Consider the following 26,962-nt stretch of genomic DNA (forward strand, 5'->3'; position numbering starts at 1 on the left):
ACATTGCAGGCCACGATCTGCGCTCTTATGCTTTGAAAGGAGACTGGGTAGGGGCCTGGAGAGTTGCTGTACCTAATTCAAATGATACTCACTGGGTGTTGGCGCCTTCCCATTTAAAAAAGAGACAGAAAACAAGACTGAGTGCACAGAAGTCACAGCTGTTTGCTCCACGAGGAGCACAGGAAAACCTCAGAAACTCACAGCGCTGTGCGGCTCAATTTTGGGTCGTTCCATGGCAATGGTAATGCAGTTCAGGAAAATGATCACCAAGACAACGTGATCAAACATCTTGTGAGTGATGATTTTATTGCACATCAGACGGAATCTGTTGAGAGAGGAAAAAAAAAAAAAAAGAGAGTAGACACAGACTAGCTATTAATGCTCAGCTGGCTGGGGAGACACACAGCAGCTCAACGCAGAGCAGGGGAATTGAGCACTCTGCTTGTAAGGCAGATGAGCTCCAATCTCCCAATCCCCTCCCTGGCAGAGCTGCACACTGAGGGCAGATTGGGTTATGAAGAGAAAGGGATCTGAGCTACAGAACTGAGCCACAAATTTTAACGTCTGGGAATGTTCATAGGAGGATTTGGTCACTTGGAACAGGGCAGCTGCTTCCATGACTCAGACACACAGCCAGGCCCCTCTACCTGGTTCCTGCTGCTCAGGTTTAGCTTAAATAAAGGAAGAAATATTCCCAGTGAGCCCATAAGGGTTGAGCACACATGGAACAAAGGAACACAAGCTATTTATTGCGACAGATGGCTGTACACTGACCCAGGATTTATAATACCGTATTACATTTCCCAAAGTCTGTTTCTGAAAATCTCTCTAATCTTTGTATGAATGAACCTGAACGCTGTCCAGGGCCCTCAGCTCCAGCATGGGGAACCCTTGGGTGCAGGGGTGTCTGTCCAGAGGGACGTGGAGCAGCACAGAGCTCAGCTGGCTGCACATGGTCTGGGAAGGGCAGAGCTCCCAGGCTAGGAAAGGGTGTTCTCTGAGAGAAAGGGAAGGGGGAGGACAGAGCAGCTCAGTTCAGAGGCAGGCTGAGGTCAGGGAGTGCTTTGCTGTGCTGGAAGTGTGTGGTAGGGCAAATTCAGATTTTTCGGCTCGATGCTGCACTTCTCCACTTTGCTCCAAACTCACACTCCACCAAGGGAAACACTTGCAGCGTGCTGGCATCACTGCCAAAGGAAATGAACTGATGAAGCTGCAGCCATGCCCTGGGCTATGGGTCTTGACTGGACACTCCTGTGCCCCCTGCAGCCAGCATTTGCTTGCTATTGAACCCTGATGTCATGCTGGGGGGGGTTAATTGGGGGGTCTTTATTCAGGGGAAGGGCTGGGAGTTTTGTGCACTGACACAGAGACCCATCTGGGCTAAAGAGGCAGGTGAGCCCTTGCAATGAGGGCATGCATGGTTACCATCCACCCTAGCACAGCCCCTCAGGGTGCCCTGCCTTACCTGGAGTGAGGGGCGAAGATGTAGATGGACCAGGAGTCCCTGTCCTTGCAGCAGCTGGGGAGCTGTGCCCGAGCCCAGGCCCTCAGGCGATCCCTCTTGCTCTGCAGGGAGAATGCACACAGCAGGAGGAAAACACAGAACCGCTAAAACAACAACCCCCAAAACTTCCACGTGAAGGACTCGGGGCAGCTTTTCACTAAAAAGTTATCTTCAAGTGCTCAGTGAAGCTGAAATAAAATAATGTCCCCAAACAGGGCCCTGCTGGGCAGGGGAAGGAGCTCTGGCAGGCAGATGAGGGCTGTGCCAGCCCTGTGAGCTCACAGTGCTTCTTCCTCTGCACAGTAACTGCATCTGGCACACAGCTACCCAAGAGGACCAACATGATAAATAAAACTCTTGCCCAAAGGAATGATAACCCTCCCAGTCCCTCCAGATACTCATCAGTTGCTTGCCTGAATCTTCTAAGGTATTTTGGGGAATTTTTGTGGGGTATTTTTGTTTGGTTTTTTAAAAACAATATAGAATGCTTATGGTCAGAGGTTATAAGGGAACAGGGGAAAGATTTCTGCTGCTTGCTGGGCCAAACCCTGTGTCCATGCTCCATTGGAAGGCTGAAGAAATTATTTGAGGCCCAAGTTTTGCTCCAGGAACACAACAGTGATCGTCTGCCTCTCATTCAGCTTGAACAGATTAGACAGGAGATTATAAAGCCAGAAGGGAACACCACGGTCAGTCTGACCTGCATGAACATGAGCCATCCAATTCCTGCAAAGTAATTCCTACTTGAAACCCCAGCACATCCTCAGCCACACATACTTGTGTTACAGACTGTCTGCAAGGTCATTTCAGGTCAGGAAGGCAGACTGCAAAAGCCTGAGCCAATAAGTCAACCAAAGACATAAAAAACTGGATGCTGAGGGGAAGCCTCATCCTGCCTGCAACAACTTCTGGTTTCAGTTTATCACCTCATCCACAGACCTCCAAAGGAAAATGAAGATCTTCAATCCCACTGGCAAAGCAGTGTTAGCACCCTGTGCATGGACAACCATTAAGAACCAGGACAACATCTTCCCTACCACACCAGGGATCCCCCACCCCTTCCACATCAAAGCAGCAGAAGACAAATGCATGGATTGGTGTGTGCACTGTCACCAGAGTGCTTTGCAGATCAATAAAAACCAATTCTTGCTCTCTCATAAGCTTTATTTCTCTGCTGCCATTGGGATTGGATGGGCAGACCTGGAAATGTGATTGTGTGAGCTCTTTGAAGCTTCTTCTAGAGATTTCTGGGCCATGAGGCCACAGAGGGGTGTGAAGGACAGTGCAGAAGCCACCCTCACACCCCAGGAGCACCCACACTCCAGGGCTAAGGCACTTTTATTTATTTCATCTTGGAAATGGGGGGAGAATTCATTTTGAGGAAAACTGTTAGCACTTGAAGTACTCTGGGCTAAAAAAATGGGATTTGTTAGGATAATTGAGTGGAGTGGAGGAAGTGCTTTCTCTTCCTACAGACACCCAGCCTGGGGTCTCATTAGTGATGGGGAATAATTGGTTCAGTGCCTGTTTTAATGAAAGCCCTTGGTGACAACCTGAACCTTTCAGAAAATGAAAATCACCTTGGGCAAATAAGAAGGAAAGTTTGAATAACAAAAAGAAAAGTTTAGAGGTTTTTACCCAGCCACCCATCCTTTCCTCAACCTCTACACACACAGACCATGCACTGCACACCAGTGGGGCTTTGGCTGGCTTGGATGTTGTCTCATCCCTTTTCCAGCTTCAGGCAAGGAGTCAGAACTGCTCCCTTCTCTCTAAACTGTATTTAATAGAGCATGCATCCTTGGGGTTGTGTTATCCCTTCAAGCAGCCTGGTTAGTCTAATTATCCATAGATTTAACAAAGGTAAATAAGTGGATAAAAATCGGGTGTCTGCTCAAAGCTGTGGTGAGAGCAGAGATTGCTACCCTAGCCTCTGGACATGGAGTAATAGCTACAACTCAGTCCAGTTCATTTTGGGAGCTGGTAACTTTCCAGAAGTATCTATTATTCAAAGCAGTTCTGGTATTTATCAAGGGGATTGTAGTGAATGGTAATGCGTCAGCAGCACAGAATGCTTCTTTATATTCCTTTTGTCCAATTTTAATGCCAAAGATATTCTGGGGTTTGGCTAATTGTTGCAGCTTGCAGTTCATGGGCTAAATCAGATAACAAAGGCAAAAAGTGATCTTCCATCATGTCTCTCTGTTCAGTGGGTTACAGTAAGGGTGAGCACCAGGACTCAGTTGGGGCTGAAGTACATCCCCAGAAACCTAAACTCAGAGGAATTACTCCACATTTCCACCAGTGGAACAGCAGAGCTCAGTTAATTTGAGCCAAAGGTAAGGTATTTGTGAAATAAAGCCTGAGTGTTTCCAGCCTGAGCCCCAGCCAAGGCTTTCCCAGTGAGGTCCAGGCAGGCTCCAAGTGCTGACAACAATGGGGGCTGATTGCTGCTCAAGCCTGCATTATGTTCAAAGTGAGATGTCAATTATGTGGCATAAATCACATCTATTTGTTCATAAACCACACCTGTACAGGATGAATAAAGATGTGGGGGGGGGAGAAGAAAACTAATCTTGAATTCAGTTGCCAGTGATTTGGACAAAATCTCACTGGGTGAGTCCATCCAAACCCTTCAGCAGGGGCAGCAGGAGCCAGGACGTGGGAAGATGCTGGGGGTTGACAGGCAGCAGTGGGAATAGAGCCCCCAGCCCCACAGCCATGAGAGCTGCTGATAAATAGCTGCTTTTTTAAATTATTATTATCAGGAATTTCAGATATTAATGCACTTCTGAGGGTAGGATGAAGGCAGTTTGCAATAAAAGATGACTGATGCACTCTTCAGAGTAAGGAAGAGGCTTAGATTTATAAAAGATTTATTATAAGGATGGGGGAACTGCTGAAAAATGCTCTGCAAGCAGCAGAGGACCTCCAGGCAAGCTGGAAGCTGCACAGAGGCGCTCAAGACCTGATTATTTAATTTTAATATGCAACAGGGACAGGGTGAGAGGGTTTGGGAGTGGCTGGACCATGCACCACGGAGAAAAAGTGGAGTAGGCAAAGGGAAAGGAGCTGCAAGAGCAAAATGCAGTGAGGTTTTGGGCAGGAAGGGAAACATTGGTTGCATATTCAATATTTCTGCTGTGAGCACTGAGCAATTTGGGCAGAAAGCACCCCAAAGCATCTAAAATCCAGCAGTTGGAAACAACAAAGACCTGGCAGCAGATCCCTGATCCCAGTCACAGCCACGTGGACCCAAGAAAGCTGTGAGAGAATCCTTGTGATGCAATGAAGAACAGATTTCAGCCCCCTGGTTTCCTGGTTCTGGGGAGAGAAGCTGCCAGGGGCCTGATTCTGGCCCCTCAGAGGGATGGAAATTCAGAATAAACTCATTGAAGGCAGCAGAGCTGCACTAATATAGGGGTAGCCTGGGAAATCCAGATGAAGCCTTTGCTCTTTCTTTAATTTCTGCACAGAGACAATCAAATCCAGGCAGCAAGGAGGGATGCAAAGCTTTGATGCAGAAAGGCATATTTAGGATTACTTTGATCTGAGTAACAGTCAAGTTCTTCTCTTCTTTTGTTGATGGGGAGCTTTGTATTTAATTTTTGCCATTTAAAATGCAACTTCTCCCCCCTGCCCACTTTGTCAAGGCTAATTTGGGAGCAAAGCTTCCCCCCAAATGTCAGGAGGGAAGCCCTGCTGCAGCCTGGGGGCACATTTTGCTAATCTAAGCAATATTTTTTTATCCATCTGGTTTAGTGATTTGCAGTGAAGACATATTTCAGAGTATGGGGAAAGGCACCAGCTAGCTGCAGGTATCCCAGCTGTGGCTATCCCATGGACTGGGACACAATTTATTTCCTTTATTCTGTCAATTCTTCCCCTTGGCATTTGCTTCTGAGCATTCCATGGGAGGGTATTGAGGTGATTACACCCTCCATGGCCAGACCTCAGTACACAGAGGATGATGTTTGGTTTATGGTAAAAGCAGGTGATAAAATTGTAAAATCTTATCCAACAGTTCATTGACATCACTGGCTGGAGGAGGAGGGACACATCACACCACACCCAGCACAAAGGGGACTGCTGGCTTTTGATCCTATGGAGGGGGAAAGAAAGGTACTGGTGGGGTGATTGGACCAGGAAAAGTAGCAGATGTTGGAGCATGAGAAAAAAATCCCTAGCCAGTAATGAAGAGCATGGTCTCTTCAACACTTCTAATAGTGGGGATTTTTTCAAAAAATAATTACTGCTCCTTTTCTTAAAAATTCAATTTATTTTATGGAAGTTATAATCAGGTTAAGACAATGTGTAAAAATCCCAGGCTGAGGATCCATGCTGGAGATGTGATGGGATAATGGCTTTTTGCAAAGGCAGTTCATGGCTGAGTGACTCCATTCTGCCAGCACTAACTCTGCTTCTCCTGTAAGGAGCAGGACTCTGGAGTCAACACTGCCTTTCACATTCCTTCACATGGTCCCAATTCCATTTTCATTCATTAAACTCAGTGAAAAAGAGTAAAACCATGTCCACAATCTGCAGCTTTCCTGCTCTCAGAACAGCCCCTGCTACCATCACATATCTCTACCCAAACCTCATCTGCTCCCCCAAGAGAAACAGTCACCCCTGGGAATGACACTCAGACCATCACACTCTTAAATTTGGGAATAAGATATAATCAGAGATAACCTGGGAAGAGCAGGAAACACTCCAGAACCGGCCCCAATACACATATGACAACCAGAACTGTGACACCCTCGTGCCCAACTCAAGATTCACTCTGCCAGTCATGCAAACCACTTTGGAAAAGCAGCCAGATTCCCTTTTTTCCCCTTTAGCATACAATCATCCATTTGAAAAAAGGACGAGGAACCCTCATCCCTTCCCTGCACTTGCAGTCCTTTCAGCTTATATTTCCTAAATGACACTTTCCAGGCCTTTGAAAGAGACACTCATCAGTGAAATGCCTCCTCAGATGGAAATTAATGCAGAGCCTCTGAAATTACCACCATCTCCATGGGACTAATGCTGCCATGGGAATGGGGGACCAAGCCATGGCTTTCTTTTCCTATATTTTCTGCTGCTGGTGTGGGGGCAGAAAACTGAATAATAGCTGGGCAGCAGGGAGACTTACTTGTTTTGCTTTAAAAAACAAACAAACAAACAACAAGCAAACAAACAAAAAACAAAGCCAGAAAATCATTTAAAGCATATATAGCCATATACAGCATATCCAATAGCTTCACTCTGCATGATTTAGTGGAACCCGGGCAGTTTTACCCTGACATCTCCATCATGAGCCATCTGACACTGCACTGTAATACCTACTTGGATACCAACCCCTTTCTGAGAGCATCCACTGCCTAGAGACCTTCTGGGTGACTGCTCTGGTGGTGATGGTGAGACCTAATCCTTTTTGCACCCACTTGTGCACCCCCGAGACGGTGACAAACTTTGTTTTGACGAGCCATAAAGCCCGAAACGAGCACGAGGCGCTTCCTTACCATGCTGCCTTCATCATCGCCGTCATCGCCGTCGGGCGGGGGCTCATCCAGGTGGACCTGGTGCAGCAGCAGGCCCGGGGAGGTTCTCCCGTTGCAGTCCTGGTGCTCGGACACGGAGGTTCTGGTGCTGTGCATGCTGCCGCTGCGGTACAGGGAAGGCACCTGCAGAGTATCCTGGAGGTCAAAGGAGCCTTTGGTCTCCAGCGACTCCATGCGCTGGGGCAGAGAGCCATTGAAGCTGCCGGCGCGGCTGGAGCGCTCCTCGTCGGAGCTGTCGCCGTCCCCGGAGCTGTCATTGCCCTCCCCGGACAGCAGCGACCGCCGCTCGCCGCTCTGCGCCCGCCGCTTGAGGCTGGGCGCCCGGCCGAGGCTGTTCCAGCTGGAGCGGCGGCTGTTCCAGGCGCTGCTGGCCCGCCAGGGGCTGTGCGGGGAGCTGCGGCTGCTGGGCTGCGGGAAGGACAGGGACAGCCGCGTCAGCTCCGTGCCCCCCGCCCCGGGCCGGCTGCACGGACACACGGCCGCAGGGGGAGGTGACGGAGGTGACGGAGGTGATGGAGGTGATGCCAGTACCGGGGACTTGAGCTCGTGGGTGGCCACGGGCTCCACGGAGACGCCGCTGGCCCGGCGGGACTCGTAGCCCTGAGCCGCGTCCCCGAACACGGCGCTCTTGGGCATGGGCATGGGCGTGGCGGCCGTGTGGATGATCAGCGGCGGGGTCAGGCTCTTCTTCAGCTCCGCCGGGTCGCTCAGGGCCATCACTGCAAGGGACAAGAGCGTTTTGGGTTTCGTGCCTCGAGTGGGAACAGCTACAGGCAGGGAGGGCTCTGCTCTGCTGTCAGCATCAGCGGCCAAAAAGCCCTTCTGGAAAATTGGGCGGTTCAGGCCAGCAGAGGGATGTCAAACAGGAATGGGATCGGGTGTCAGTGGGGTCAGGTATCAGTGGTAGAGGAGAGCACACCCGAAATGTCACCTGCTGTCTCTCAACCCTACAATCAACACCCACCAGCTCCAACCATGGGAGCTTCCTGCCTGCTCCTTCCCTCCTCCTCCTCCAAACTCCTCCAGCAGAGACACCCCATAAACCCAGACCTCGGGCTTGATGGGGAAATTAACAGTTGGAATGCAATCATGTCTCTTCCTGCCTGCATCCCACAATCCCACCCTAAGCCTGCTGCAAAGTCAAGAATGACACAACTGGGACTACAGCATTCCCTCTAGGAGCGATTCTTCCCTTCAGACACACTGTTTTCACAGCAAAGCAAGGCTGCTGTGGAAGGGCCTGTCCTCCCAGGGTTATTACTCACAGGCTGGATTTGACAAGTTTTTCTTAAGTTCTCCCTCCTCTTCCAGGCTGCGGGGGAAGACATCCCCCTCGGAATCAGACTTGGAAGCATCACCCTGGAGCAAAACAGAAAGCTTCAGCAAGGAGGCTGAGGGGCCACAGTGCACGGACAGCCCTCTGCAAATATGGATTCCCGTGTCCAACACCACACCTTACAGATCCACTGAACTGGTACCACGATGCAACATCACCTTCCACAAAATGATGCATGCACAGGTTTATACCACAGACTAATTAACCTCCTACCAGGAAGATGGATTGCCTCTGGCTCCGAACATAGCCCCAGAAAGGGACAAGGAGAAAAACCAAACTATTGCTTAATTTTTGCTGCTGGAATTGCATATGTGGCAGATGTTAGGGAAGGACTGATATTGAACAATTTGAGGACAAAAGATGATCCTACTAATCTCTCTGAATTAATACACCTAAAACTCCCTGGGTGTGGCTCTTTCTAGTGATGCTTTGATGGAGAAATCCAGGGTTCAGAAAGGGCACAACAGAACCCAGATTTCCAAGGTGACAAATGTGACATGTCCCATCAGCACAGAGAGGGTCCAGGTGGCAGAACCCAACATCAAATGCCACGAGGGACCCTTTCCCTCCCAGCTGCCACACACAAGAGGAGCAGGAATTTTGGGGATTTACTCTGGATCATCTGGGGGGTTTAAATTCTGCTGTAACATTTTGAACATAGCGTTTGAGCGAGGCCTGCCTGCTCTGATAGGTGCCCATCTCAGGCAGAGGAAGATGATGCTGAGCATTGTTCTCTGCATGGTGCCTGGGTTCTTGCTTGGTCTGGTTGCACAGACCCTGATTCTGTCCATTGGCACTGCAGAAAGGTGCTTAGGGTGTGGTATAGTCAGGGTACACCTACGAGGGGCAGAGGTGCTCGCCAGAATGATCGATACCCATCCAAAAAGAGGAGGATTCACGGCTGAAACCACAGCTCTGGCAAAGGGCACCAAGCCCTGTCACGATGGAGAAGAGGTGGGAACGGGGGGAAGATGCTGGGATGGGAGAAGCCAAGCAGATCCTCACTTCAGCAGTGAGAGCCCAGGAGCCCCAGAAAACCCCACCAAGGCTAAGCTGTGTCCGCTGAGCCCCGACCAGCACTACTGAGGTTTGGTGCTAGGGTACCCATTGATTGTAACATCCCACAAGGACCCCAGCATGGGACAGGAGGAAGAGATGAATCCAACACAGATCAGTGCCCCACACCTCAGAATTAGGCAAAACCCCAGAGGGATGAGCCCCAATATTCCCTCCCTATTTAGTGTGGGGCTACTAAACTATTAAAGATATTTTTTCCAGGCAGGCTGGACACTCTGAGATATTTTTAAGGCAAAAGAGAGTGTGACGTGAATTGTTGGCTCAAAATTTCCTCTCCTGAGGATCCAGGACTTCTGTGCTTTTCAGGGAAGCTCCTCCTGCAGGATGCAGTCTGAGAAGGTCAGGAATGCACCTTGCAAGGGGGAGCAGTAAAGTCAGGCTGGCCTGAGCTTTGCTGGAGCCAGATCCAGTCTCTGTGAGAACAGGGGCTCCAGCTGGCTCCAGGTATGCTCCCCACAAAGGCTCCCAACTCAGCCTGTCAGAGGGCCTGCCAGGAATTACTCATTCTTCCTAATGGGTTATTAAAAAGAAATAAATACTGGGAAGAAATTTACGTTGTTTGTATTCCTGGAGTGCTCTTCAACAGCCCTAAGGAAAATTTTAAGGGGGCACAACGAGATATGTGCCGAGAGGGAAAAGCAGAGCTCTGTGGGGACTTCCCACCCCCTTCCCAAGCACCAAACCCCATGTCTGGAGGGCAGTGAGCATCCCCTCCCAACACCACGTGCCAGACTCAGGACGGTGCAGACGAACATCTCGCAGCCGGTGCTGCTGCCCGTTACCTGTTCTTGCACTCCCAGTTTGCCTTTCTGGATAGAAAAGGGGTTATGAGAGAACAGGGAGTTAAAATCCTTTTGGGAAACGAGGGTATGTCAAGCTGGACCAGGCAGTAAAATGATTAAACCAGCCTGTACCAAAAGGGACAGACACACTGGGATACGAGGGGAAAGGGCTTTGGGGCTGAGGGAAAAGCCAGGCTCTTGGAAAGGACTGAAAGGGAGGTGAGTGGTAAAGAGAAATAAGCTTGGCAGGAGGGTGAGGTTTGTGGTATGCTGTGCTTCAGAGATCCATGGCTTCCTCGGACCTGAACAAGACCATTTCACACCCTGCAACGTGGCATCACGCTGGCAAGCTCAGGGCTCCCACCAGCCTTTCTGGGACACGCCACAGTGCCACTGCTGCTGTCCTACCCTGTCCTGCAGAGCACAGGACACCTACACACACATCAACACACACACACCTATCAAAACAGGTTTGATTCCAGGTCCCTTCACTCCTGGGCATCCTCCCCCGCCTGCGTGAGGGAGCCTTGGCAGGCATGCCCTGCAATCAGCATCACCATCCACATCCCACACTGGGATGGGCCATGGAGAGGCTGTGACAGCCCCTTGGGGAGCCTTCCCCAGGGCAGGCATCCAGAAAGGAGCCAGCCAGAGCTGCTGGCTGGAGCCACTTTGAAGCACCCACCTTAATTTACCTGGGTCCCTCAAAGAAGGAAGGGACTTAAAATCACGGCTGACTCAACAATGAGGGCGACAAAAAGGAAAGAAAAACCAAAGAAACACTTCCAAAACACCCAGCTAGACCCCAAAAGAATGGCAGTGACTAGGATGAGAACAGCAGCACGGTGTGTGACCAGGCACCACGAGAGAGACGAGCACTGGTGGGATGTGCTGTACGTACCCCCGACGAGTCGACAGGCAGCTGAATACAGCTTAACTGCCCACTCGCTTCTTCTCGCTTGGAGATCTCCTGAAGGAGAAACGGGGGGAGGGAACAGGGAGGAAGGGGAAGGTGGGGTTCAATTTTCAGTTTCAACAGCAGGGCTGAGTGGGGAATCAAAAAAAACACGGGAGAAGAGGCAGGGAAGCAGAGGGGGAGGAGGGCAGTGTGTGGCCACAGTGGAGAGCCAGCGCTGGATCCATTCCACTCAGCACAGGGAGAGAGAGGGAGATCTCAGGTAGGAAGAAGCCCTTTGAAGGGACCAGCCTTACACCCTTTAAATTAAGTGTTTCGAACAGAGCTTCCTTCAGCTCCTAAGTGATAATTGTGCTAATGAAACACCAGCTAATTATTGAAAACATGATTTTTTTTTTTTTTTTTGCAGCTGTATAATAGCATCTTTATTTATTGCTCCTTCATTAAGCAGCAATGGAGGCTTTTAACGAATGTTTGATTAACACAATATCAGTGCTCTTGCAGGCGAAATACCTAATTTAAGGAGAGTCTGCTGTGAGTTCAGATCCCTGCTCAGCCCTGTTAGTGGACACACACATTTAAATCAGCAGTTTAAACCAAGGGTCTGCAGCCAGGGGGGCACAGCCCCACCCTGGGAAATTTTGGCACACCCATGACCCCAACATTTCACAGCACCAGAATCCAGCCTTCCCCTGTCCACTTGGAAAACAGACATCATTTTTCACCTGGTCGTGTTTCCCCTTGCTCAGGAGTGGCTCTCCCAATATTCCTCAGCATTTTTCAGCAGTGTAGCAGTGCCTGGTCCTGTCCCATGGGGCAGCAGGAGGTTCCATGCTGCAGCAGCAGGGCACAGATTATCCCACCAGCTGAATTTCTTGCCTACAGGGCAATGGGTCTTTTCTCTGGTTGCTAAATGGTTACAAAACTCATCCCAGCCTAGGCTGGGATGAAGAGTTTAAGGACTTGCCAGCAATGTGATGGACACTTAACTTAAAGTCTTTGCTTGTAACAGAGAGAGAGATGGAAAAACCATCAAAAGGGAAAAGATGGAAATGTTTCCTTTCACAAGGAAAATCCCACTGAAGCCAACAGGAATGCAATAGGCAAGGGATGCAAGAAAAACACCATCCAAAATCTCCCCTGCAGGAGGACTGTTCCCTTTGGGGAAAGCCCAGAAGAAGCTGAACCTCTGTATTTTCCCAAGGATGCCACCACTGGAGAGCAGGTAATGTCTGCAGAGAAAAGGTTGAGGAGGCTGGAGGAGCTGGGGTGCCAGGGAGGGAGAGGGGCACAGAGGATGGAAAGGATCAAACCCATGAGTGAGGACAGATGGGGACAACAGGACACAAACTAGGAGGATTACCAATGGAAGAATACACTTTGGAGATAACACTATAAGCAATTCCCTCAGGAGAGGAGCTTTATGCCTAAGAGGAGTCATTCCTTGCTTCAGAGAAGTGTCCAAGACAGGCACCTGAGTGGTTTCCTGGCAATTTCCAGTTTGCAGCTCAATCAGAGTCCCCTGCTCACCTTCTCCACACCAACACCAGGGTCCAATTCAACCAGGTAATGTGCAGTCAAAAATAACCATATGGTAAAAAGTCCTGCCAGTGCCTTTTGCACGAGAGAAGCTGGTTACCAAATCAAATAAAACATGGGGAAAAATCCTCCACCTCAATCCTGCAAAACACATTGCTCTGTATTTAAAGTTTGGAAGAGGCACTTTTAGTTTTTTCAGCTGCCTGTAGTCATCTGCTGCCTGGCAACTGGGGCTGCAAAGCCATACACTAAAATTAACGAGGTGCTTGTGGATTGAGGAAAGGCACTCAAGGACCAGGGAGATAAAGGCAGCAGCCCCAGGATTGTGTTTCAGCCCAGAAATCTGAAGGAGAATGGAAAAAAAAAAAAACCCAGCAAACTCAACTCAGAAGAGTCAAGTGCAGACACGGGCAGTGGACGCCAGGGTTTGTTTACAGCGAGAGATGATCTCTCTATTAATTCTGCTTAGGAGAGGATCCTCTCTGTGCTGGCTTGCAAAAACCAGAACGTGATCTGTTTGCAAAGCTACACACCAGCAAAGCTGAATAAACATAAACCAGCAAGGCCAGACCTGGGGCCTGACCTCCAGAGACATTTGCTCCTGGTCTGCTGCAGGAAACCTGGGCTGAGCCAAGGGATCTCTTGGTGCCACTGCACCTTACTGGGAGAATGTAGAGAACTCAGAACAATGAGGATGTGGAAGAAAGATTATGAAAAAGCTATCATCAAAGCCTGAGATATAAAACAGCAGTGTAATCAGAGTCACAAATTAGAGAAATATGGTGTGAGTTTGTTAAAATTGTCATGGCTGAGCCTGACATGTCAGTGACAACCCAGGTTTGGTCTTTGGGGGCTGCGCTGGTTCCTGGTCCCTGTGCTCACCTCAAGACAGGCATGAGCATCACTAGCTTCAGGCTGTCCCAGTGCTGCCCCAAACCTGAGGTTCCTCCCTGATTTGCACAGCACTTAAAGCACATTTCAGCTTACACAGAGATCCTGAAGCTGCCCTGCAGAGGAGACGTGGGGGCATTGATGGGGCAGCTCTGCTGCAGAAAACAGCCAAGAGCAAATCTGAGGAGTGCTGCAGGCACTTCCCTGACTCCAGGGGAGCCATACCCTCAAGGACATCATTACTGGAATAAAACCTCAACACATTATGCCAGGACATGGCTTTACAGGGAATTGCACCGTGGCACAGCTGGCCACAAGGCAAGGGATGATTTTCTGCTCAGAAGAGGCAGTGGTGGAGCAGGAGCATGCTCCAGCATGGCAAACCTGGCTGAGCCAAGGAGCAGAGCAGTCAGCCTCCCTTAAAGACCAGGGGCTGGCAAAGGGGCTGCTGCAATTAAAGGTTGTGTCCTTTCCTCTGCATAGTGGGTGCACCAGGTGATCTGTGCTGGTGACCTTCAAAGATCAATTTGCCAGATTGAACAAAGGTTGGGTTTCAAAGTTGTCACCAGGACCAGACAAGGAGCTTTGTACCTCTTATCACTCAAGCATGGGAACATTTTTGCTATTTGAGAGAACTGGGCAAAGGAACATTTTGCTCTTTGAGAGGACCCAGCAGTGATTGTCCCTTTGGCTGAATGGTGGGGGGCATTTACAGACAGAAACAGCTACAACAATAACAATTAAACAAGAAAAGCACCAACATGGAGAAAGAGATGATAAAACAAAAATATTTCTTCTCGCTATGTCCTGGTATGACTCCATTAATTTAACACCAAACTTCAAAAATAGTAATGATAATAAAAACAGTTCTGTTCACAGGGTGGCAGGATATTATAATACACATACAACAAATTTTAAATAATATTTAATCACCCCAGAATGCTTTAAAAAATCAGAGATACTGTGTAGAAGCATAGCCCATACAAACAGACCCCAGTGAGGAGTTTTAGGTTATATTTACCTCTCCAGCCAACCCCCCAGGCAGGGTGCAAGGGTCCCCTTCCCTTATGGGTGTTCTTGAGCAGTCAGAAAACTTTTGCAAGGAGCAGGTGGGCATCACAAGTCCCCCACTCTGAGGGGTACTGGGTGACATGCACACCCACTCCGAGCTGGACAGCTGGATTGGCAGTAGGATGGAAACAAGGGTTGATCTCAAGCCTACGTGCCCCCTCAGAGCCTCCAGCAATGCAGGGTGTCTCATGGAAGCTCCCACTGTGAGGAAGCAGATGGCAGAGACCAGAAATCATGGACTTTAAAATATGCAGAGCATTGCAGGGCTGGGAACTGGAAGAGCTCCATGAATGCATATCATGAAAAAAAAGATAATCGTGTCACTAATCTCTTACCAGCCTGTGTAAGTTTTCAGGAGGGGCTTTGAATCTGGATGACAAACACGGTGAAAACTGTTTCAAAGAGACTGTCATAGCAGCAATCCCATCCACAGTGCCTGACTCACCCCTCAATTCCCACTCCTGCATTAATGCTAACAATGCTTTTCATTTAAGCCCTTCATTTAGAGGGTTTGCTGTATTAAATTGCACCATGGCTACGGAAACAAAAGAAGTAAAAAAACAACAGAAGACGACCTAATATTTTACCCCACTTTTTCCCATACCACTTTTGTCCAGGTATTGCTGTCCAGCTCAGAAACCAGACTCCAGGATCTGGAGGCCCTAGAACTTGAGAAGAAAGCAAAGGCAGGAGCATGAGGACATTACCTCTGTCTGGAAACCCTCCACCAGGATGGCCACCAGCAGGTTGAAGAGAACGTAGTTCCCAAACGTCATGAGAGCGATGAAGTAGAGAGCAGCCCAGGAGGAGGTGGAGGCCATGCCATTGTAAAGGACCTTGTTCCAGTCTTCCTGGGTCAGAATCTGCAGAGGAAGGGTATCAGGACTGTGGAGATACTGGAGGATAGCATGCTGGGTATCCATGCTCTGGATAGGCCAGACAAGCATCCTGCTTTTAGGGTATCCACTGCAGCTGGAACCACAAGAGGATAAATCCCTTCTGAGCCAGGGAAGAGAGAGGAGCAGAGGGACTGTGATTGCCAACCACCAGCAAGGACCTTGTGCAAAATGCCCTCTCCCCCATGTCCAGGGACAGCCATAAGGGAGGGTAACACAACACTGCTCAGACCTTTCCTTTGGCCATCCAGGATGACTTAAAGTCCTCCACAGCCCCCAGGGTTACAGGGCCCAGAGCTGCTAGAGCAAAAACTGCACATGTTGGCTATAAACCAGATTCCATTATTTGTCAAAATACCACTGCAAATGGTCCTGTTCTCCTCATTTCCATCCCTTCCCTCTACATTTCCTTTCACCCCCCAGTCCATACTCTGCAAACACAAGAGCCACCTGCCTTGGCAGCCCCTCCTCACCAGGGTTCTGAATTAGTCTGGAAAACAGTCTGAAAGCCCCCATAAACCTGCACTTGTGGTTTTGGCTTTCCATGGCATGGAGCTTCACTAGGCTCTGTCAGATGGGTTAGAAAACAACCCCAGTCCTTTGCAGTCCCAAAACACCCATCAGTTGTGGCATTTTTCCATTTTGTACCTGGAAAACAGTGACGATGGCCCAGAGCAAGGAGTCAAAGTTCTTCCTGTCGGGCAGAGTGTCCCCATCCCGTTCTGAAGCAAACTTACAGCCAAAGAGGTGCATGCCCAGGATGCTGCAAATGGCAGGAGGCAGGGGCTCAACAACAGGACCACCACACAAATCAGTAATCAAACAGCAGGGTGACTCTCTCCTCATTTCACCTGGGCAATTCCTTTTTATGGGTTTTTTTTTTAAAAAAAGATGGATCCTTTGTTAGTTGAAAAACAAAACATGCCTTGAGATCACGCAAATCAGTTGTGAATTTAGGTCAAATCTGTCAAGGAGTTTCAACCAAAAAGTATGTCTGCTCCTTGTTTTTCTTCTGCTTCATTTTTTCTAAGTCAAAACATTGTCTTTCAACATTTTCTAAACAAAATGTTTTGACTTTCTGTTTTGCAATGACACATTTTCAGCAAAATATGCTTGAACTGAATTAGGAAAACAAAAAGGGTTTCTGTGAAATGCCTGAATAAGACATATCAGGGGATTCGGAACAGCTTTTTCAATTTTGACAGAAGAACAGAATACCTTTCATTATGGATAGATACTAAAAGAATAATCTTCTTTTCCCTGCTCTCTGCTAGTAACCTGAATAATCAAATTATTTACAGCTCTACTGAGCACCACAGCTGCAAATGGCAGTTTTGGAGTATCACTGGAAGAAGGGACATTATCCCCGGGAAGAGACTGTCTCTCTTCAGCCTTCCCAGTGCCTGCATTGCTCAAACACCACAGTTGGCTGTAGAAGGAGAAAGGCTCTTCTCAAAATCTAGACCAAAATCTAAAAATACAGGGCTACGCCAACCCTGTTTCTAACATTTCTGCTTGTCTGAAGATGAGGCCATGAAAAAGCACAAGCTCCACCATGTCTGACATTTCTTTGGGAACATCATCCTCTTCTGGTACTTTCAGCACCAGGGTTTCTGATAGCTGGTAAGTAATGGGATTTCTGTCTTGAGGTGATGTCAAGGAATCATCCAGCCTGAAAGCTTTTCCTTGTGAAGTCAAACATCTCATCTGGCTAATTCAGGGCAGCAAACCACAGCCACGTTCTGTATGGACTCTGCCACCTCCTCATCCCACCACGGGGATCCCATCTAAAAAACTCGGGAAACCCTCACCTGAAGATGAAGATGAAGAGCATCAGCAGCATGCAGAAGGTGGCCACGTTGTCCATGGTCTTCATGAGGACGACGAGCTGGCGTTGCAGGGCGGGCATGAAGCGCACCAGCTTCAGCACGCGCATCAGGCGGAAGGTGCGCAGCACCGACAGCCCCCCGCCCTGCTGGCCCACGATCTCCCACACGCTGCAAAACAGACAGGGCACTGCAGGGCCACAGCACAGACTGACTGCAAAGCCCTGCAGGACAGGCAGGGAGGGAAGGGCAGATTCAGAGGGATGGGAAGCGGGCAGACGTGCGCTGCCAGTGCCCGCGGTGGTCTGGACTCTGTCCAGGCTTGCAGAGAGCAGAGCCACACTTGAGTGTCAAAAGTGTGCTTGGAAATCAGTGACTGCAGCTGCAGGGGCAGTTATAGCCTTTGCAAGTGCCAAAAAAGCAGAGGTACTTAACGGGGCACTGGTTGTGCCATTTGGAGCCAGACTGTCCCAGGACATTGGGACTGATAGCTTTCTGCTGGGGCCTCTCTCTGAAATGACCATAAAATAATCCCAAGATATGTATTAGCAATCAAGCCTAAGTGCATTCATTACAGGGAGAAGTGTAAAGTGTCACAGGAAGGTGTTTATGCCAACTCTCCATTACTTTCTGTTTAATTAAACAGCCAAATGAGGAGAAACACACATAAAGAAAGCTCAAGGTTTGTACCTAATCACCACAATGATCCCATCAAAGATGTTGTATGGATTCTTAATGTAGCCAAAAGGACCATAAACAAGGAGTTTCAACAGCATCTCCAGGGCAAAGAGGCTTGTGAAGACGATGTTGCTGATCTCCAGGGCATTGGTAAGTTCCTCTGGCTGGGGAAAGAAGAGGAGGAAATTGAGAAAACAAGCAGCCAGCTCCATATCCAAAAATCACACGTGGAAACACAACAAGCCCCAGTACTGCAAGTGTGAGAATACTGATGCTAATGATGTGGTGAGAAAATGGCAATAGCTCACTAAAGCCCAGGAGATGGAAGGAAAATACTATTAGAGTGTTTAAGGTTTAGAAGTCCATTGTAAATTCAGCAGGTAAATCTGGACATGGACTTCTCGTTAATCAGAGCTTTAGTACCACCTCAGGAGGTTTAGGCAGAAGTGGCATTTACTGAGGCTTAATGCTTTGACATCCCCCACACTGATTGTCCTTATGCAGAAGGGAAAGTCAGGCCATTTTCTCACATAAATATCCCTTTAGGGCCTGTCTTTTTATTTAGTAGCTCATCAAAAGATTTGAGCTAAGATTTTTCAAAAGCAGAGATCTGAGGTGATATAACCAGAATGGCTCAAAAAAAATCTCATTACTCAAAAAAAAAATCTCATTATCAGGTAGCCCCAAATCTGCAACTGAGGAAGGGCCTGATCCTGGCATTCCAGAGAGGCAATCTGAAAACACAGGTATGAAAAAAAACCCCCAAAATTAAGAAAAGGTTAAGAAAAAAACTCTGAAAAAACTACCCAGACTCCTGAAAGTCATAGACCTAAATTAATATCTTTTGTGGTTTTTTTAGCATATTTCACAGAGGGCTCCCAGCAATGCCTGCAGATGCCCAGTGCTTTGCTTTCCCAACAGGTGGGTGAGCATTACTGGAACACGTGTGTCAGAAGAGGAAACCCACTGGAGCAGTGTGGACACTGCTGAAGGCTTGTGGGGAACCAATCTGGTTTTTTCCCAGGTTGTTGATTTTTCTCAGCTCTAGCCTGGATCTTTCCCAGGCTGGGAATCTTTCTCAGAGACAAAACAAGGGAAGGTAGAAAGAAAACACAGACAGACACCTGGTGTTGACTACAGAGCAGTGTGAGTGATATTTTGCAAAGAGCATATTTTCAAAGAGGTGTTGCCTTCTTTGACCAATGAGTCTTTTCTACTTTGTTTTTCATGATTTCCCTTATATAAATGCCATGGCTTTTCAATAAATCTCTCCTCCTTGCTGCTGGGAAGAGGAGTCATGTTGCTGTATTCTTCTGCTGCTTCCCAGCCCCACAGTGGCAGTGCAGTCTGTGAGGGATCAGCCAGTGGCAGAGACTGGCTGATCCTGGCTCCACACATCAGATCCCTCGTCCCCATTTAACCCCAGCACACAGATGTGTGTTTCTGCTCCATCACAGATGGAAGGCTCCATCACAGCCAGGAGCTGCCATCCCCTGGCAGATGGCAGTGGGGTCCCAGCAGCAGTGCTGAGGTGGGCTGGCACAGCTCCCCAAACACCTCACAGGGAGCTGCTGGGCTCCCCTGGGGCAGGCTGGCACTGGCTGGTCTGAATCCCCTTTTTAACCACCCTTGTGGCTGTAGATGCCTGCACCATAACTGTGGTGGTTGTGGCCAGATGTGCACGCTCACAGCAGCCACACTACGAGCAGAGGAAAATGTGCAACACACACAGTTAACTGCACCTTCCACTTACATGAAACACATTCAGGAGTGAACAAAACCTTCCTGTGACAGAGCAGGAGCTGCCACACCACAGCACAGATTGCAGGGTCACTTGAGGTGACCCAACCCCGAAATCACAGCAACCACGAGAGCAGAGAGCTCAGGGCCAGGGTCAGCTGTGCTTCAGAGCCTCAAAAAACTACAGTGACCATGGGATTCATAGATACATGCTGGCAAAAAAACCCAGATAAATCCATGCAGGCATTCAAATCTTTGTTTCCAAGGGTTAAACTACCCAGGCACAGCTTTGCAGCTCAAGTTCTTCCAACCCAGCTTGAGGGTAGATGGGGACCCAAATTGTTGTGATGTTATCTCAGCATGGTAGTGAATCCCTGAGGAATTGCACAGATATTGGCAGGAGCTTGTGATGACACAGGATAGCAAAGGATGAAACAGCAGCATTTAAAAGAAAATGTAATAAAAAAGTAACAAAAAGAGGGTGTTGAACACAACTTATACCTCAAACATCCTCGCTGAAGAACAGATCCCTTGGCTAGAGCTTGCCAAACACACCATGCACACAGCCCAAATCATCTGCCCACTGATCTACAGCTAAAACACAAATGCTACAGCTCCCAATATTAAATTTATCCGTGGTTTAATGCTGTGATACCTATGGGAACACTCAGACACATGGTAATAAATTGGCCAAGAACTTATATGTCAAGCTGCACCTCAGGACAATTTGAAATAGCTACAATTCTACATTACTCACAAAAAAATGCCAACTCATTCATGAGTGCCCCAGTGCTGAGGCAGGCTGTGCTGTTATGAGTACTGCAGTGATATGGCTGGAAAGGAGATGTGTTCCTGGAAGCTTTCCTTCTCATCCATCAGCACCTCTAACCTGGACCCTGAAGGCTGATTTCCACCCTCTGTTCCCCCTCTGCAGTGGCACAGTGAAATCTGACTGGCCCCACAGGCACAACTCAGTTAAATCCTTGCCCAGCATCTCCCACAACATCCTTTCCATCCTTTCCTCGTGGTGGCTGACATGGAAAACCCAACAGCCCTGGAAGGGATGACATGTTAATAGCATGGATTAATGAAACTTTGGGCTTCATGGGCACTTTCTGGTCAGAGATGTTGTTGGAACATGCAAATCTGGATGGGAGGGGCTGGCAGGGCACAGCTGGGTGATGTGGGGAGGCAGAAGGGCAGCAGCACTTACACTGCAACCTTCCCAGGATCCTCAGCACACACTGGAGGGGCTGTGACACCTCTGTCCCATGGAATTTCCCTCCCAGACCACTCAGCTCAGGAGATATCCAACACCCCAATAGCCCTGGCACTGCTTCTGAGTGCTATGGGTCAGCCCATGCTGACACTGCAGCAACAAATCCACCTGCCTCCCATTGCTTCACCCCAAAAATTTGCCTGCCCCCCACACTCCTCCTCCACACACTCTTTTCCTCTTCTCTTGCAGGAAAAAAAATTTAGTATCTGAGACACTGGGCAGACATATTAAAAATGAAAAGTGGGAACTCCTGAACCAGAGGTGAGAATCAATATCCAAAAATCCAAATATCCAAAAGATGATTGACCAAACTGGATTGAAAGGGGAAACTTCCATTTTATCCATCCAGAAAAAGGGGAGAGGGGGGAAGGGAAGGGGGGGGGAAGGGAAGGGGGGGGAAGGGAAGGGGGGGGAAGGGAAGGGAAGGGAAGGGAAGGGAAGGGAAGGGAAGGGAAGAGAAGAGAAGAGAAGAGAAGAGAAGAGAAGAGAAGAGAAGAGAAGAGAAGAGAAGAGAAGAGAAGAGAAGAGAAGAGAAGAGAAGAGAAGAGAAGAGAAGAGAAGAGAAGAGAAGAGAAGAGAAGAGAAGAGAAGAGAAGAGAAGAGAAGAGAAGAGAAGAGAAGAGAAGAGAAGAGAAGAGAAGAGAAGAGAAGAGAAGAGAAGAGAAGAGAAGAGAAGAGAAGAGAAGAGAAGAGAAGAGAAGAGAAGAGAAGAGAAGAGAAGAGAAGAGAAGAGAAGAGAAGAGAAGAGAGAAGAGATCCAGAACAGCCTAGAGCTCTGCTGGAGTGGGCAAGCTGAGTATCTGCTGGAAGCACACCCCACTCTGACCTGAAATCAGCTGAGTTATTTTTCTCTGGGAAACTACACATCCCTAAACAGTTGAGTTGGGGCAATGCAGATTACTTGGGGGATTTCACAGCCATCTGTGAAGCAGGACACCCCCCAAGACCCTCAGTCCCACTCAGGGGTCCCCAGGGCAGCTCCTGAGTCCCCTGAAGCAGCTCAGCATCCCTTTCAAGGGACACAGACTGCAGCTGGTCCATGGGGCACCCCTGCCCTGGGCACCACTGGGGTTTATTGGTACCAAGAGAGGGGGGCTGTGATCATGATCCTGCCCCAGGGAATCTCAGCCAGGCAGTGGGGATTCAGACCCTTCTAAGAATGCCAGCTATGGGATTTTCATTCAGCCACAGATGTACATAGATAATAAGATTTTTTTATAAGATGCTTCTACTCTAGAGAAATCACAAATATGTCTGAGACCTCTTTCCTGAGACATCGTTACAGTACAGCAGGAATGTGATTTTATCTCCCATGGGAATTGAAATTATCCCATTCCAAACAAGAATTCAGTATTTCAGACTTGGGAAACTAAAACACAGTGCACAAAATCTTGGAGGTCCTTCCCTCTGTTTCAGTCCCCATTCCTTTATCTCTTTGCTTTGTACTGTAAATCAACCAAAATTGAAAACCATAAATAAAAGCCAGCTTGAAGAAGAACATGGAACTTTTTGTTCCCCAACTGTCCAAATGGAGATTTCCAACACCTCAAACAGCATATTCCAATAAAGTTGAGAGGGGTTTTGAGGCCAGTTCACTGAAACTGCTCCTCTCTCACAAACAGCTTCAAATGTGATAAACTGCCATTTTCTGACAATAGCCATCTAATCAAAACATTATCGACCAGCTCTAGACATGAGGTACCTGAGAGAGCCACTGACTGCTGGCACACAACCAGCTTCATGGATGCTCACTGGGCTGGGAGGGAAAGAGCAAAATCACTCAGATTTTCTCTCTGAGGGCCTCAACACAGCAGCTGGGGGAAGTAACATCCTTTCTTTGACTAAATGATATATTCTTGGGGAAAAAAACAAACCTCCAGGACCACCCTAAAAAGGACATTTTTCAGGAAGCAGAAACTGAGGTGCAGAGCTGGGGTTTCTGTGCACAAAGCCTCTGCCCACCACCCCCATTACAGCACAGCTGCCACAGCCTCAGCTTCTCCATTAAAAGAAGAGTCTGCTAATTCTCTCATCAGTAGCAGCAGTGCCTAATTAAAAGGAAAGCATCCTATGATTAAACGAGCAACACCCAGAAAGAGTGAGATCCAAGTGTAATTCAACTGTGGTACAAAACACCAGCTCTGCCAGCAAGCCCTCAGTAAATACTGAATTTTGTTTATAGGACACGTTGCCTTGCTGGACACACAGATGTGTTGTCCTGGATAAATCATTCCCTGTTAGCCTTCTGTTTGTGTAGTGTCGATTTGTTGATGCACCAAACAGCACATTGACAAGCTGTGGCAGCACAGAGAACCAGAGCAGACAGGGCAGAAAACACTGAGTGGCACTGGGGCAGCAGCAGGATGTGAGCCCCCACCAGACCTGACCTGCCTGCCAGGGGGCAAGTGTGGCAGCCAGGAGGGCAAGCTCTCTGCACCTGCCTGGAGGGCTCAGGCAGGGCTGTCTGGCAACAAGAGGGCAGGAAGAAAGGGGAGATGTCCCCAGAGAGCCCCAAGAGGTATCTCAAAGCTGCACCAGCACCTTGCCCTTTTTCAGCACTCAGAAATGGGCTGTAATGCATTTCTTTCTCTTTTTTCCCCCTATTTTTAAAGCTAAGTAGAAGCTCACAAGTGAGATTTCTGATAGCAGAAGGGACATGTTTCATTCCTCTGTGGGCACATGCCACTTTCCCTGCCCATGGGGCTCCAAGGTGTGTGCTGAACAGGTGAAGCTGTGGGCACTGAGGACAGAGCTGGGGCCATGCAAGCCCTGGGGCTGTGTTTCCCAATTTCTGAGAAACAAGCCTTGCTGCTGGATGAAGTGCAACCAAGTGCCCAGAGCTTCCAACTCCTGTCTTCCTCCAGCTGTGACCCACTGGGGCACAGGCTCTTCACCATCATCATCAGACCTGTGCCCAGTGCAGTGGGTATGGCTGGCACGGATCCATCCACCCCACACCCCCTGCCCACACAATGCCCAGGCTGCAGCCAAGCCTGGTCCTTTCCCTGCTTTTCCCCTGCTCCTGGGATGCCAGCACAAAAGAACAGAAGCACCCTGGGGTCTTTGCTCTCTATCTTATCAACAATAAAGCAGAAAACCCCACTTTGTCTCACCCCAGCACAGAGGGAGGGATGGGATGAGCAGCCAGGATCAGATCCCTCCTGATCCCAAGGGATGTCTTTGGGATATCACTCTGCTGCTGCCAGCAGATCCAGAAGACTGTGAAAACCTCTAACCCATTCAAACTGCTGCAAGAATAAGACCTTTCTGAAATCATTACCATGGCAACTAGGAAAAATAACACAGAAAGAAAATAGCTACCTCAGCTCTTTCACAGGAAACACCAACAACGTTTTACTGACTCATCACTTGCAGATTTCTAATATATATACATAAGAAAGAAAATCAAATGGGTCACACAAAGATAGGATTTTCAACTTAACACTGCTCTGCTAAGATCCTCTCCACCCTCCACGTGGGTGCAGACACACACCAGGTCCACCCTGAAACAGGAACCAGACCACAAGTCCCGGGGCAAAATGCAAGAAATTCTGACAAACAGAAGCAGCTCCTAATTAACAAAATGAGGTGCCCTTTCTCTGCCCTCTCCCACGCTCAGTTTCCCATGACTGACAGCTCATGGCTGTGTCCTCACTCAACCCACAAGCCTTCTCCATGCTCTGCTTCCATCACATCCACCTTAATCCCCCTGTCTCAGTGCACCCACCGAGCCACGACCATCCAAAACACCACTTTGGTTCCCTTCTGTAAATACAGCTCCTGTTGGCTCCAGAGCTGCCTGCAACTTTATAAATAGAAACTCAATCCACTCATATTTTCAGAAGTGACATTCATTGTCTTTGGGGCTCCTTAAAAGGTATCAGGCTTTAACTATTGTCCTGTGTCCAGCAGAGCAAACCTGAGCCATGCTTAATCAGGGTCTGATAGGCTCCCTCTGCTTGTCCTTTGCCAAACTGGCTAAAGAAAACAATTCAGAAAGTAGCAGGATTGCAGTAGGTATTGCTCTGCTCCTCCTGGGGCTGGGGACATGGAAAAGGGTGGTGTGCTCACTGCTCAGTGGGCAGGAGAAGGACTGCTGGGATGTTCAGGATTTATAGGCATTTATTATAAGGAAATGACTTTGACAGACAAGTGAACAAGTCCAGTTACATCCCTTCACTGCATGGGAAAGAAGGATTTTCTTACGGGCTGGATATTTCATGCCACAGCAAGTAATGCTGTAAGAAAGGGAGGAAAGCAGCTTTCATTTCAGAAAAATCCGAGCTGTCTGCACAGGAGGGATTCCCCCTCCACCACCTCTGCTAATCTCCTTGTCTTTCACCCATCCTTCCCCATTCCTACCAACAAGTGTCCCTTCCCACCCCACATCAGCAGGGAGAAGGAGCTGAGTCCTGTGGACATGGAACCTTCTGGTCAGGACCTTCCTCTCCAGCACATCTTTGTTGAGGATCCATGGCAAAAACCTGAATTTCCTGGCCCCAATTGCCCATATGGTGCTGAGTCCCCAGCTACCCCTTGTCTACCTTGAGAATGGGGTACAAATGAGGGGATGAGCCCCAAATTTGATGGAGAATTTAACTGACCCACCCTGAAGGGACCTGCCCAGACCCACAAACAGGTCCTGCAGACCATATCCTCCTCCACCAAGTCCTGCAGCTGGCTTCTCTTTATCACTCTCTGGAGGCACAGCAGATATTCTTGTCTGATCTCCTTATCTCTCTGCTTGAGATTTCTGGATGAATATTATCCCAGAAAATGCAAGAAAAACATGAACCAGCTCATCCCTCTGCCCAGGTTTCGAAGGAGCTTAAGCTGAACAAAAGCAGCATTTCCACTTGGTCACACCTTGTAAGTACTTGAGATTTAAAGCCCTCTATTTCTGGTTAATCTAAACCAAGTTGGAAACTTATCTCCCCATTAGTACTTGAGAAGGGGCAGGGGGAGAGAGGAAATAAAAAGAGGGAGAGAAAAACGCTGTCACTGTAGGGCTCCTGCACAGTTCTGCTGAACCTGGGTTTCTGATGCTGGTAACACTATCTCTAATGCTGACAGACATCCATGGCTTGTTTCCTAACATCAGCAAAAAAGCAATTATAACAAAGAGCTGAAATCCAGCAGAGATGAGGGAAAAGCAACTCGACTGCTGTCCCCACTCCTGCTGCAGGAATGAGTACAGGAGTGGCAGCAGGGCACAGTCATGGGTGCCAACAGCATTGGGACAAACCTCTACCAGGAGAACTGGGGAAAAACATGGACTGATCCCTGGGAAAACACCAACAACCAGAAGTGCTTACAGATGAAAGCGTTTGTGGTGCACGCTGAGGGTGCTCCAGATGTTCTAGCTGAATTTCCTGGCTCCCTCCCAAGGGGAACAACCACAATAATCAAAGAAGGAACAGAAATGCCTGGCTATCTGCAGAGAGCAGTGATTTTTCATCCACACAGGGATGAAGCAGGTTTTGAAAGCACACATAATTTTCCCATTTCACCAAGCTGGAGTCTCTTCTCAATGCTGCCTGAGCAGAGATAATACAAGGGTATGGATGGCAGCTGAAACAACAGCTGTAATGATAGGATCTAAGGCAGCTCGAGAATTTCCAGCCTCTGAACTAAATTAACAGGAAAGGACTGACACTTATGGTTCCCCAACCAGGGAACTGAAAAAAATTTTAGCAGGTGTCAAGGAATCTATACAGGCTCATCCCTAAAGCATGCAGAGAACTGACTTATCTGATAAAAAAAAACCAAAAGCAAAACCTTTCCAGTTGCATGGAACCTCATTTAATTTTCAAATAATTCAGTCTCTAGAACCAGGATAAAGTCTGCTTTGTAGGCACAGCCCATTTTTCTAAGAGGATCA

The 26,962-nt window shown here is 48.5% G+C and overlaps 1 protein-coding gene across 1 annotated transcript in view; it reads right to left on the reverse strand.

Moving 5' to 3' along the window:
* CACNA1G (calcium voltage-gated channel subunit alpha1 G) overlaps positions 1–26,962 on the reverse strand; it is a 147,001-nt gene that overhangs the window by 50,472 nt on the left and 69,567 nt on the right. Inside the window, exons 11-20 of the mRNA XM_056505572.1 lie at positions 18,075–18,226; positions 17,370–17,555; positions 16,207–16,321; positions 15,370–15,525; positions 11,147–11,215; positions 8,316–8,409; positions 7,582–7,769; positions 7,012–7,458; positions 1,466–1,566; positions 202–325 (exon numbers count right to left, since the gene is read on the reverse strand). Of these exons, the coding sequence (XP_056361547.1) occupies positions 202–325; positions 1,466–1,566; positions 7,012–7,458; positions 7,582–7,769; positions 8,316–8,409; positions 11,147–11,215; positions 15,370–15,525; positions 16,207–16,321; positions 17,370–17,555; positions 18,075–18,226 (1,632 nt within the window). The remainder of the gene's footprint in view (positions 1–201; positions 326–1,465; positions 1,567–7,011; positions 7,459–7,581; positions 7,770–8,315; positions 8,410–11,146; positions 11,216–15,369; positions 15,526–16,206; positions 16,322–17,369; positions 17,556–18,074; positions 18,227–26,962) is intronic.

This window comes from Oenanthe melanoleuca, chromosome 18 (assembly GCF_029582105.1).
Source record: "Oenanthe melanoleuca isolate GR-GAL-2019-014 chromosome 18, OMel1.0, whole genome shotgun sequence".
Taxonomy (NCBI): Eukaryota; Metazoa; Chordata; class Aves; order Passeriformes; family Muscicapidae; genus Oenanthe; species Oenanthe melanoleuca.